Below are 12,821 nucleotides of genomic sequence, written 5' to 3'. Positions count from 1 at the left end.
GCTGTGCCTTTATGCTTCATAAAACTGAATAGCACGTGGAGACTTGTCACAAGCGCATTTATACGAAGTAGAAATAAAAATAGAAAATGTGACAGTTGTCACTTTAAACTGTTTATTTCACTGAAATTTGATCGTTTGCCATGGTATGTCAACAGCATGTGTTTTAAAATATAATTTTTCTACAAAATACACCAGATAATTTATATTCATAAGCAGAATTGACGGCCTATATACCATTCTTACTATGGCGCATCTGAAAAATCTGTTCATTTCATTACTTGCAAATTCAAACGTGTTGAAACATAATTTTAATGTATTTCAGGGGAAATTCATTGCTCGCAGGAAGTAGATACATACAACAAGCGTCTTTCCCAACCGTTTATTATCAGCTGACTATTAAGTTACAGGAGCTGTCGATTTTGAAAAAACATGACCCTAAAAAACATTTTTTCTAGAGTTTTTTCAAAACTTTTCGAGTATCAACAGGCGTTTGTTTTTCTAGAAAAACACATATCATTGTGAAATTGACAAGAGCAACGCGCCCGGGCTGTCGGAATTTTACAATAAAACTCAAAATCGGTCACTTCAATGAATTGTCCTTGGGTTAAATTTTGCCAAAAGAGCGCGGATGGTAGATAGCCAACGATTGAAGGTTCTTGTAAACGGAAATAAGGTTAAAAATGGAAATAACCATCAAAGTAACAGCTGCAAACAGATTATATCATAATTCTTTTGAAATTGCAAAATTAATTACACACGTATCGTAAATGTGTCCCGGCTAGCAACATTTCGACAGCTCTATCGCGTTGCTTTTGTGTAAATTTCACCATGATATGTGTTTTTCTAGTAGGACTTTCGTCAGTAATGCCAAAAGTGTAAACGAACACGTGCATGTTGGTGCACATGCCCTGCACGTGCAAAATATGTAATGTTAGTCAAAACGCCTAATGCGGTTACTTTGGCTGTGAATCGCCAAAGATAAATCAATAATTAGCTGAAGCACCTATTCAAATGTCGGTATGTGAAATTTCTTGTAAATACATGCATTATTAACAAAATAGTAATACAATATAAACTGACCAGTTAGGAATTTTGTTAAGTGTATATCTAAAATGAAAGCTTATGCATTTTCAAGAGGAGTTTCATTCATGGATGGCTACTTATACCGCATACATAATGCGGAATAAGGCTGTAAACATAAGCACTCGATTGTCAAAATTTTGGCAATAGAATGAATGTACCTTAAAAAAGAATGATAGAAAAACATGTAGAACATTCACTACAGGTAACATTTACCTGTAAATCATCTTGAATTGTCATTTTGTCGAGTAATATACCACATCTTCGGCCAAACTCACTTAGACCTGCATTGCCTGCTTCTTGCGCTACCCATGACAGTTGATCCTCATGGAGTCCTGGCTTTTGGTGCACAGAATTTTTGTAATACCTAAGTAACCTTGTTGATGGCAGAACTAGCATTCCTGTGCATTTGAGGTCTTCGTATGTTCTTGGAGATCTACAAAATTGTTAATAGCAGTATGCTGAAGATGGCATGATTATCATCAAATAAAGCAAGAAATATATGTATATAAAGAGAGAGAAGTGAGAGAGTTTCACACCAATATACATGTGTTTGCACAAGTTTTGGAGATACATGTACTAACTTGCATGCAAAACTTTAACCATGATTTATAAGTCCAAAAGGGGGCATTGTTTCAGGGTTCATACAGCCAGACTGACAAAAAATTCAAGGAGTTTTCAAGGACTTTTTCTATGTTTTCAAGGATAAGTAAAAACCTCAACAAACACCATTAAATGGCTGGCAAACAAAAACTAAAATACACTTTTCACAAAGTGCAGTTTAAGTGATCAGATATCAACACATTTTGACATAAATGACCTTTATTTACTTATTTTCAAGCTTTTGTTAACAGTTCCAATTTTTATCCAGCTTTTCTGACAGTTCATTTATTATTGCCTTTTTTTTGCACGTCTCCTGTTACAGTTAGCTTCCGCTAAAAATGATAATTTTCCTGTTGATTCTGCTTTCTCACTTAAAGTGTCAGCATTTTTTTTCCAAGTGTTCAATGTCTGTCTGAACCTGAATTTTCCTCTTTTTTATTTCTTCAATTTCCTCAAGAACACTTTTTCTTTTCCTACTTTGTTCAGCAGTCTGTTTTTTTCTCTTTCTGACTGTAGGTAGGCCTCATACTTCTGTCTGGCTGCAGCAGCACTGACAAGAAGTTTGTTTGTTATTGGAATATTAAGAATTCCCCCTTTCTGCTGTACATAATCACAAATAAGGCGTTGAGCCACCAACCCTTTATGTGACAAGTTCTCGACTTCGATTTCTTTATTACTTGAAAATCCCCTTTCAACATTTGCTTGTCCGTGAGCAAGGATCAGTAAAAGTTTTACAAATTCAAACAGTTCTGGGCATTCAGTCATGGTTTCTGTAAAAAACTGATCCAATGAAAATTTAAATGGTTGGAATTCTTTGAATTTGTGAGATCCTAAATTTGGCACTCCATCCAAATATTTATTGAACTGTTCCTGAACTTTTCTTTCATGAAAAATAATGGTATATTGAATTCTCTGCAAACGTTTTTGATAAAGGCCGCCACTTTGAAATGTGTCTCTACTTGAGCTTGAGGAAATACCATAAATAACACAAAATTTATAAAAAACGGCACGGTAAAAGTTTTTAAAAATTTGCAACACAGTGCGAAGCACGGTCAACTGTAAGAATATACCAAGCAAATGCCATTTCTTAAACATTACTATTAGGGGCCTAATACCTTAAGTAATAGCAATAGTACTTGCACACAAAACTTTCACTGGGATTTTCTAAGTCCAAAGGGGGCCTAATTTTGCCGAAAAGGCATGTCAGAGTTATGGAACTTGACCCAGTGATGTTGGTTATTGACCTGAAAAAACAAAAGATAGTTTCAAAGATTCAAAGTTACAAAAAATGTATATGCTTTAAAGTGATAGCTACATGTATATTTACTTGCATACTGAACTTTACCTAGTTTTTCTAAGTCCAAAAGGGGGCATAATTCAGCCAGAACTCACTTCAGACTTACGAGACTTGACGCTATTGATCACCTGGTTTTACAACCATGAAGACACATGTGAAGTTTCAAATCAATACCAGTATCTACATTAGTTTTCGAAATAGTGACCCGGAGGACCTTAAACTATTGCACTGATGATTCTTACCATGCTTGATGAAGATCACATATTAAGTTAAAAAGAGAATACCAAGAAGGAACTCACTGATGTTGGTTATTGACCTGAAAAAACAAAAGATAGTTTCAAAGATTCAAAGTTACAAAAAATGTATATGCTTTAAAGTGATAGCTACATGTATATTTACTTGCATACTGAACTTTACCTAGTTTTTCTAAGTCCAAAAGGGGGCATAATTTAGCCAAAACTCACTTCAGACTTACGAGACTTGATGCTATTGATCACCTGGTTTTACAACCATGAAGTCACATGTGAAGTTTCAAATCAATACCAGTATCTACACTAGTTTTCGAAATAGTGACCCGGAGGACCTTAAACTATTGCACTGATGATTCTTACCATGCTTGATGAAGATCACATATTCAGTTAAAAAAAAGAATACCAAGAAAGAACTCACCTGCAGTACATTGCCAGGCAAACTCTGATAACATTCTTGTCCCATCGTCTAGCTTTTGGTTCTTTAATATTTGTAAGTTGTGTTTTAAGTAGCGTTTTAAAGTTCTCATTTGTTTCACTGTCTAACATGTTGTGAACCAGTCCTGTCATGACATCATGATATTCTTGTTGTAACGTTATTACATCACTGTCGTCTTCATTGTACTGGACTTTCTATTTGGGTTGTGACACTTCTTGGTGTTTTACGCTTTCATGTACTGGTGTTTCTTCTTTTGCATTTTCTTGTTTACTTCTTTTTCGCAATAACAATCGTTTACAAGGTTGACATATATCTAGTGTAGAATCCATTGAACTACTTTCTCACAGTATTTTGACTGTAACCTTTGCTCCTTGTCACTACTGAATACATTCTCCCAGGTTCCAATATCACTCTTTCCTCGGAAATCATTTTGTTTTTCCACAGCTTTCCCTCTACATACACGGATGTGTTTAATGATGTGTGTTATTCTATTTATGTCCTTCTGGCTAACATTGCAAACAGGGGGAACATCAAGAAGGGAGTTTCGTAGTTCAACATCATTCAGTTTAATCAATAACTTATCAGCAAGAAACTCCACTGAATACTCTAAAAGTACACCATTACAAATCCATATAGTAGGACAAGTAATAATTAGATTTCCAAGCTCATTATGTGAAACACTTAACGCACTGTCTATGTCAATACTTCCATCTTGCTTGCGGACATTGTTTAAACATATCCCACTAAATGCAGGGTATTTCTTGCCGTTTAGATAAACATTAACACGCTGTACTGAAAGAAAATGTTTTGCAGTAGCTTTAGAAATGTTATCCTTGCTTCTAGTTGTTCTGTTTTCACATTCATATAACATACAAATGTCCAATAACCTGACAGGTGGATCTGAGTGCATGCACGGTCTGTAAGTACTAGCCAACCTGAAGAAAGCAAAATATGAACTCTAATTAATCTATTGATGTAAATGATGACATTGTGTAAGAAATGCAACTTTTGCTATATGTTTGTCAAAGTCAGTAATAACTATTCGGGATATGCATGTGAAATTATGCTTAAATGTGACAGTTGCCTATAGGTAAAAAGAGCAAAAAAATCGTATGGGCACAATTACTTTAAACTTTGTACACTCACTGAGAATCTAGTTTACAAGAGTGTCATGATGACCTTGAATCGCTCACCTGAGTAATATGAGCTACAACTTTCAAACGGAAAACTGATGTTAAAATATTTTGAAAGGAGGTCAGTAGGTCACATTCATGGTCACTGAAAGACAGTTTTAAGATTGGTGTGCAACACTGTCCATGTCATCCAAATTTCAAAAATGAATGAATGAGTTGGGTTTTACGGCGAATCGACACAAAAAGGTCATATATCGCCGAGAAAAAGTTAAATGAATTACGTTAATTGTAAAGCATATATAAAACAATTAAAGTGAAAAAGGTATAACATATGTAGTGTTAAAAATCAATTGCAAACATAACAATGTGTAGAAGTTGTGAATAAAAATCAAATAAGGTTCAGATTTTATGATATATGCCTGTTTGTTTCAAAAATTGTAAAATTTTGTCGACAGGAATTTGCTCAAACAACTCTTTTAACGAGTCAACATTGTAGTATGAATTGCGCTGTTGATCGAAGTCTACACAGTCAATTAGAATATGTTTAATAGTAAGCAGTGTTTGACATGGTACACATTCAGATTGACCTTCATTGTTAGAAGATACGAATGAGTCAGCCGAGTATGACCTATTCGACAACGAGAAAGAACAACTTCCTCCCTGCGAACAAATCTGTTTCCTTGGTTTAATATCACGAAGTTTATTGAACGAAGCATTGCTCCATGAAGACTGCCATTTATTTAAAATGTATTTGTTGATATTTGGCCTAAAAGCAGTATACGGTAATTTCAATTTAGATTGTAGTAATGAAAGCGATTTATTTGCTGCGGTATCAGCATCATCATTTCCATAGATACCAACATGACTAGCAATCCAACAAAATATGATGGATTTTTTAAAAGATAGTTCAGCCCGCCCGCTTAGCTCAGTAGGTAAGAGCGTTGGTCTACGGATCGCGGGGTCGCGAGTTCGATCCTCGGGCGGGGCGTATGTTCTCCGTGACTATTTGATAAACGACATTGTGTCTGAAATCATTAGTCCTCCACCTCTGATAATTCATGTGGGGAAGTTGGCAGTTACTTGCGGAGAACAGGTTTGTACTGGTACAGAATCCAGGAACACTGGTTAGGTTAACTGCCCGCCGTTACATGACTGAAATACTGTTGAAAAACGGCGTTAAACCCAAAACAAACAAACACACATTAAAAGATAGTTCATGAAACCTGAGCAAAATATTTTGAATGAAAGGATTTTCCATATTTCGGTTGTGAATTGATTGTAATACAGAAAGTGAGTCGGAAAAGATGATAAACTTTTCCTCATCATATTCTGAAATAAAATTTAGGGCCAAATTAATAGCTTTTGCCTCGGCTGAAAAGATTGTACCGTTATTTGGCAAACGTAATTTTGATTGATGTAGGTGGCTAACGGTGGCACATCCAACCTTTAAATCAACTTTTGAACCATCCGTGTAAATTGGAAAATGATCTTTGTATGTCGACTTGATCTCATTATATTTGGACTTGAATATTTCAGGATTGTTTCAGACTTTTTCAAGGCAGTCTTCATATCGAAAAGAACTGTTGGAGAATGAAGAGTCCGTGGTGGTGTATAAGGAACTATATTTTCTTTTATATCATCGAATTCAAAATCAGTTTCTTTCATAGAATTGTTGATGCGAAATCCAAAAGGTTTAATTTGTTTTGGTTTTCTGTCATACGAATCGTGGTATTTAGGTTTAAATATAATTTTATTAGCAGGATTGGATTTGTTGACAGATACCCTCAGAGCATATTGCAATGACAGTTTTTCACGTCTCGTGTAAAGAGAGGGTTCGTTTGCTTCAACATAGAAACTTTCAACAGGCGATGTTCTAAATGCGCCAAAAGCAATACGAAGACCTTGATTATGGATAGTATCCAACATTTGTAAATACGACTGGCTGAACCATAAACAACACAACCGTAATCTGGCTTGGATCTAATCAAAGCTCTATAAAGTCTTAACAAACCCTTGCGATCTGCTCCCGAATCAGTATTTGAAATTACCTTTAAAAGATTCAATGATTTCAAACATTTGGCTTTCAGGTATTTTATATATGGTATAAAAGAAAGCTTTTTTATCAAAAATGACACCAAGAAATTTTGCTTCGTCAACAACGGGTATTTCTTTACCATTTAGAAACAGCTCAGGGTCACAATGATGTTTCCGTAATTGACAAAAGTGGACACACTGAGTTTTTGATTGGGAAAATTTAAAACCATTTTCTATGGCCCAAGTTTGAACTTTGTTCAAACACTGCTGTAATTGGCGTTTAATCGTACGCATATTTTTTGATCGATAACATATTAAAAAATCATCAACATATAATGAACAATCTGTCCCTGGCAACAAACATTTCACTTTATTGTTAATTTTGATGCTAAAAAGTGTAACAGATAACATAGAACCTTGTGGAGGTCCCTGTTCTTGCTCAAAAGTGTCAGACAGGGTTGAACCAACACGTACTTTAAAATTGCGATCAGATAAAAATTGCGATATAAATGTTGGAAGACGACCTTTTAAACCTAAGTCGTTAAGATCATTCATAATACCATACTTCCATGTTGTGTCATAAGTTTTTTCCAAATCGAAAAAGACAAACACTAGATGCTCTTTTTTAACAAATTAATAAAATTTTCCAGCCGAACAAGATGATCAGTTGTGCTGCGCTGCTTACGAAAACCACTTTGAAAGTTAGTAATTAGGCCTTGAGATTCGAGATACCAAACTAGTCCAGAACTGATCATACGATCTAAAGTTTTACATAAACAACTAGTAAAGGCAATCGGTCTATAATTACTGGGGTTCGTGCTATCTTTCCCGGGTTTTGGTATTGGAATAACTATAGCTTCTCTCTAAGAATCTGGATAAACGCCAGTTTTCCATGTTATATTATAAATTTCAAGTAGGAGGTCTAATGATTCTTTTGGTAAATGTTTTAAAAGTTGATAATGAATTTGGTCTGGGCCAGCTGCAGTATCATGACATTTGTCTAAAGAGTCAAGCAATTCTGTGAGCGAAAAAGGTTTATTATAATCTTTATCATTATTTGAATCAAAATTTAAAGGTTTACTTTCTTTAGCCGATTTTATGTTATGAAACCTTTTATCATAATTGTTTGATGAAGAGTTTTTAGAAAATGTTTCACCATGTGTATTGGCAATGTCCTCCTTTGTAGATGCAATAGACTGGTCTGATTTTGTTAGATGGGAAACATTTGAAGTTTTTCCTTTTCCACTGATTTTGCGAATCATTTCCCAGACTTTTTTAACCGATGACCTAGAATTAAGTTTTGAAACGTATGAATGCCATGATCTTTTCTTTGCCTGTTTTATAGTTCTGCGAGCTTTTGCTCACAGAATCTTAAGGTTTAGGAGTATATCACCAAAACACAGAAATATTTTATAAAGAATAACATCGTTACCAATATTTTACTTAACCATTACATGTTCTGCCGTACTGTCCCGTACTGAAAATATTTTGAAAAAGTTGTCCCCCTTTGAAAATGAATGCCATTTGTAAAGAAATAAAAATAAACAATTGCTGAAAACTGTGTTTTCTCCAAAGTCAAATCATTTTTACATAACGTTTCAAATTGCTCCCAGTCAGCTTTATTAAATTTGAAATATGAAGGGTGGTCTGATGGTAGATTAGAAGTATTTGAAATAATAATTGGAAAATGGTCACTACCATGCAAGTTATCCAGAACTTTCCATTCAAAATCAAGAAAGATGTTCGGTTGACAAATTGTCAAATCAAGCGAAGAAAAGTTATCTGTAGCAGGATGAAGATATGTTTTTGATTTATCATTTAATAAACAGAGGGCATTTCTTTCAATAAAAGCTTCAATAATTTGACCTCTAGTGTTGCTGTCAGAACAGCCCCAAAATTCATGATGACCATTAAAATCTCCCATAAGCAAAAATGGTTGTGGTAATTGTTTTATAAGATCATCAAGCTCTTCAAGATTTAGTTTAAATTTGGGAGGTATGTAAATCGAACAGATAGTAATTGGCCGATGCAATGTAACGTTCGTTGCAACTGATTGAATACTTGTATTTAGAACAGTATTTATATAGTATTTATGAAGTTATACACTGAATAATTTTTGAAAGCTATTTTGTCCGTTTCCTTTAAAAACGTTTCACGAAGGCACATAAGTGAAGGGTTATATTTTGATAAGAGAAGGAGAATTTCATTATAATTTGCTTTAAGTCCACGGCAATTCCACTGGATAATTTTACTTTTCATTTACAATGGTAAACAAAAATTGAACGACTGGAAATTTAAAGTATTGGTGTTGCATTGACTCAAGAGGGAACCTTTTGATCTTCCCCTCCTTTGTGCTAGTTAAACGGACGGAGCAGATAATGGCGGATCATCATCATCCTCTCCCGTCAACCGGTTCATATCAAGAGGGAACCGGTTATGGGTTTGTATGGGATCATTTGATCCCTTTCCAAACCCATCAGTTTTCAAGTCAATTTTTTGTCTGAGTGTTTGACTCACCCCACGTTGATTAGAATTTGATGTAACATTTTGCTTTGACGATTGCGAATTTGCGTAGTTTGGAACATTTTGTACAGCTGGTGGCAGCCTTGGTTTAGCAGCTGCATTTTTAACTACTGGTTTCTGGACAGGTTTTGCAGCAACATTTGGCTTTTCGGTTTGAACAGCTGGGACACGCACAGAATCAGTCTGCGTAGACGCATCAATACATTGAGTTGATTTGTTTGAGCTAGATTTTGTTATGGAAGAACATGTCGATGTCAGTGATGGAGATACGAATTAGCATTGGCAATTTGCCTAGCTTCAGGAAATCCAATGCCCTGTGTGAATTTGACATGGAGAACTTCCTTTTCAATCTTCCATGTCTTGCAGTCTCGAGACCTGGCTGAATGCGGCTCGTCACAATTCACACAACGCATTGGATACTTGCAGGTGTCATGTTCGTGAGAGTATCCATCTTGGCAGCACTTTGGACAAATATGTTCAGCTTTACAGGTGTTTTCGTTGTGGCCAAACTTGAAACAGTTGTAACACTGAAGAGGATTTGGTATGTAAATAGTAACTTTTGTACGTAGATAGCCAATGTTAATAACAGAAGGTAGGAATGGAATGACAAATGTTAGAATGATAGTGTCGGTGTGGATTTCTTTCCCTAATTTTTTGATTTTGATGCGTCTCGCAGCTGTCACGTGTTGAGCAGTAAGTTCTTTAACAATCTCCGTGCAAGATCGGGACATCGAATGACCCCCCCCCCCCCCCCCTTGAGGAGTTCAAAGTACGGTGCGGTATACATTTACACGGATGGTTAAAGAAGGATGTAATGCCAAGCAGATTTTTAGCGTGTGCTGCTCTGTCAACTTCAACGAGAAGATCACCAGTACGCAACTTTTTAACTGATTTAGGAACACCAGCTATACTTTCTATAGTTTTCTCAATTGCAAACGGTGAGATACTTGTCATTTTAAAATCTTCGATATTTGATTGAATGAGAAGAAATTCTGGAAATGCCGTATTTGATGTGAGAGGTTGATGAGAATTTTCACCTTCCATGCCGTCAGAATCCGTTTCGGTATGCGGTCGTTTTTTATTTTGATTTTCCATACTGAAATATTAAAATTCGTCACTCGCAGCCCCCACCCGCCGCGGAGTCCAACAAGGGAACATGAAAACAGAGCGGATGTCCAGCTCATACATGTTAGGGATACTGTAGTGATATACTCGGCCAGGTATTTTAAAATCTTGTTCATATCGCCAGCTGTATTGCAGAAAAGCAAACATGGGATTCAAGGGATTGTTACTCTACCCACCCGACTGGCCCTAAGCCACCGCCTTCTAGGAAACATAGATTGAAGTACATATGAAAATATATTGTTAAACAAATTTGTGTGAACGTAATATGAAGTTTGTTGAGCGCAGTAAAATGTGACAGTAGAGCAGAGCAAAGACAGGTTTTTGTATAACGTATTTTGTTTCAAAATTATGTTTGTGAAAATATAAAAATGATCACATGAAGATGCAGTTTGAAATAAATAATAGAAAATGTAAACGTAAATGTGAGATTTCCTAGGGCTTGGCATGACTAGCCGATTGATCGTATCGGGCCAATACGACCGCCAGAACGTCTACACCGAATTAGAGGCCAAAAATGTGTATTGGCACCCACATCCCGGGAAGAAGATGCGCACAAGTGCGCATCATCTCCCCGGAATGCTATGGGGCACCTCAACATCCAGGACCCTCCTCTCTGGCTTACGGGTCGCCACCCACGGCAAACAGACTCCATTTTCGGGGGAGTCGTACCCCTCTGCATGGAGATACAGCCAGCATTTTCTATCCTCCGCCGGCAAGGGGCGAATCTGTTTGAGTAAAAGCATCAATGCACTGTGTTGTTTTGCTAGAGACAGATTTAGTTATTGATGAATAAGTTTGTGCGAGTGTTGGAGATGTAAATTTGGCATTGGCAATTTGCCTTGCTTCTGGAAATCCAATGCCTTGAGTGAATTTGACATGAAGAGCCTCCTTTTCGATTTTCCATGTCTTGCAATCATGAGACTTGGCTGAATGTGGCTCGCTTCAGTTCACACAACGCAATGGACGACTACAGGTGTCGTGGTCATGTGAATGTCCATCCTGGCCGCATTTTGGGCAAGTGAAATCGCCTTTGCAGTTTTTCTAATTGTGCCCGAACTTAAAGCAATAATAGCATTGGAGAGGATTAGGAATATATGTTGTAACTTTTGTAATGAGATACCCAACTTTTACGACTGAAGGAAGAAACGGAGTGCCAAAGGTAAGAATAATAGTGTTTGTGTGAATTTCTTTTCCTAATCGCTTGATTTTTATACGTCTAGCAGCAGTGACATGCTGATCTGAAAGGCCTTGCACAATCTCCGTCTCCGAAACTCCAGCAAGGTCAGGACAACGAATGACCCCTCTTGAGAAGTTCAAAGTACGGTGTGCAATGCACTTACGATGTGTATGGTCGGTGAGGATTCTCACCTTCCGTGCCGTCAGAATCTGTTTCGGTATGCGGTCGTTTTTTATTTTGGTTTTCCATATTAAATGCTTAAAATTCGTCACTCGCAGCCCCCACCCGCCGCGGAGTCCAACAAGGGAACATGAAAACAGCGGATATCCAGCTCATACATGTTAGGGATACTGTAGTGATATACTCGGCCAGGTATATTTTGCAGTCTTGTTTATGTCTCCAGCTGTATTACAAAAAATGCAATAAGGGGACTCCTGGGATTGCTACTTTACCCAACCAATTGACCCTAAGCCACCGCCTTCTAGGAAATAGAAATTGAAATACATATTACAATGAAGTGTTCAATAACTGTGTGAACGTACTATGAAGTTTGCTGAAAGCAGTTAAATATGACAATAGAAAGGAAGACATTAGTTTTTGTATAACGTAAATTTGCCAAAAAGCCAAGAATATTGTGCAATATAAAGACGAAAACACATAAATGCAATTCTAAATGAAGAATAGAAGACGTAAGCGTAATTAAAGTGAGATTTCCTAGGGCTTGGCATGACTAACCGATTGATCGTATCGGGCCAATACGACCGACATAACGTCTAGACCGAATAAGAGGCCAAAGAAGTGTATTGGCACCCACATCTCGAAAAGAGAATGCACACATGTAAACAAGTATGCATCACCTCCCCGGGATACTATGGGGCACCTCAACATCCAGGACCCTCCTCTCCGGCTTACGGGCCGCCACCCACGGCAAACGGGCGGCTCCATTTTCGGGGGGAGTCGTACCACCCCTCTGCATGGAGATACAGCCGGCATTTTCTATCCCCCCGCCGGCAAGGGGCCCCAAATTTCAAGGCTGCATCTTAAAAACAAGAGGGCCATGAAGGCCCTGTATCGCTCACCTGACCCATTGACCTAAAGATCATCAATATCAACATTCTGACCAAGTTTCATTAAGATATGGTCATAAATGTAGCCTCTAAAG

At 37.0% G+C, this 12,821-nt stretch overlaps 1 protein-coding gene across 1 annotated transcript; it reads right to left on the bottom strand.

Moving 5' to 3' along the window:
* Positions 1-693: 693 nt before the first annotated feature.
* Positions 694-4,574, bottom strand: LOC128559246 (uncharacterized). The gene is made up of 3 exons (XM_053550491.1): positions 3,650-4,574; positions 1,297-1,516; positions 694-705 (listed from the first exon to the last, which is right to left on the bottom strand). The coding sequence occupies exons 1-3, from the start codon at positions 3,796-3,798 to the stop codon at positions 694-696; spliced, it is 381 nt and encodes a 126-aa protein (XP_053406466.1). The 5' UTR covers positions 3,799-4,574.
* Between the last annotated feature and the right edge of the window lie 8,247 nt (positions 4,575-12,821).

The sequence above is a fragment of the Mercenaria mercenaria genome, chromosome 9 (genome assembly GCF_021730395.1).
Source record: "Mercenaria mercenaria strain notata chromosome 9, MADL_Memer_1, whole genome shotgun sequence".
Lineage (NCBI taxonomy): Eukaryota > Metazoa > Mollusca > Bivalvia > Venerida > Veneridae > Mercenaria > Mercenaria mercenaria.
This window is presented reverse-complemented; position numbering and strand designations above follow the sequence as displayed.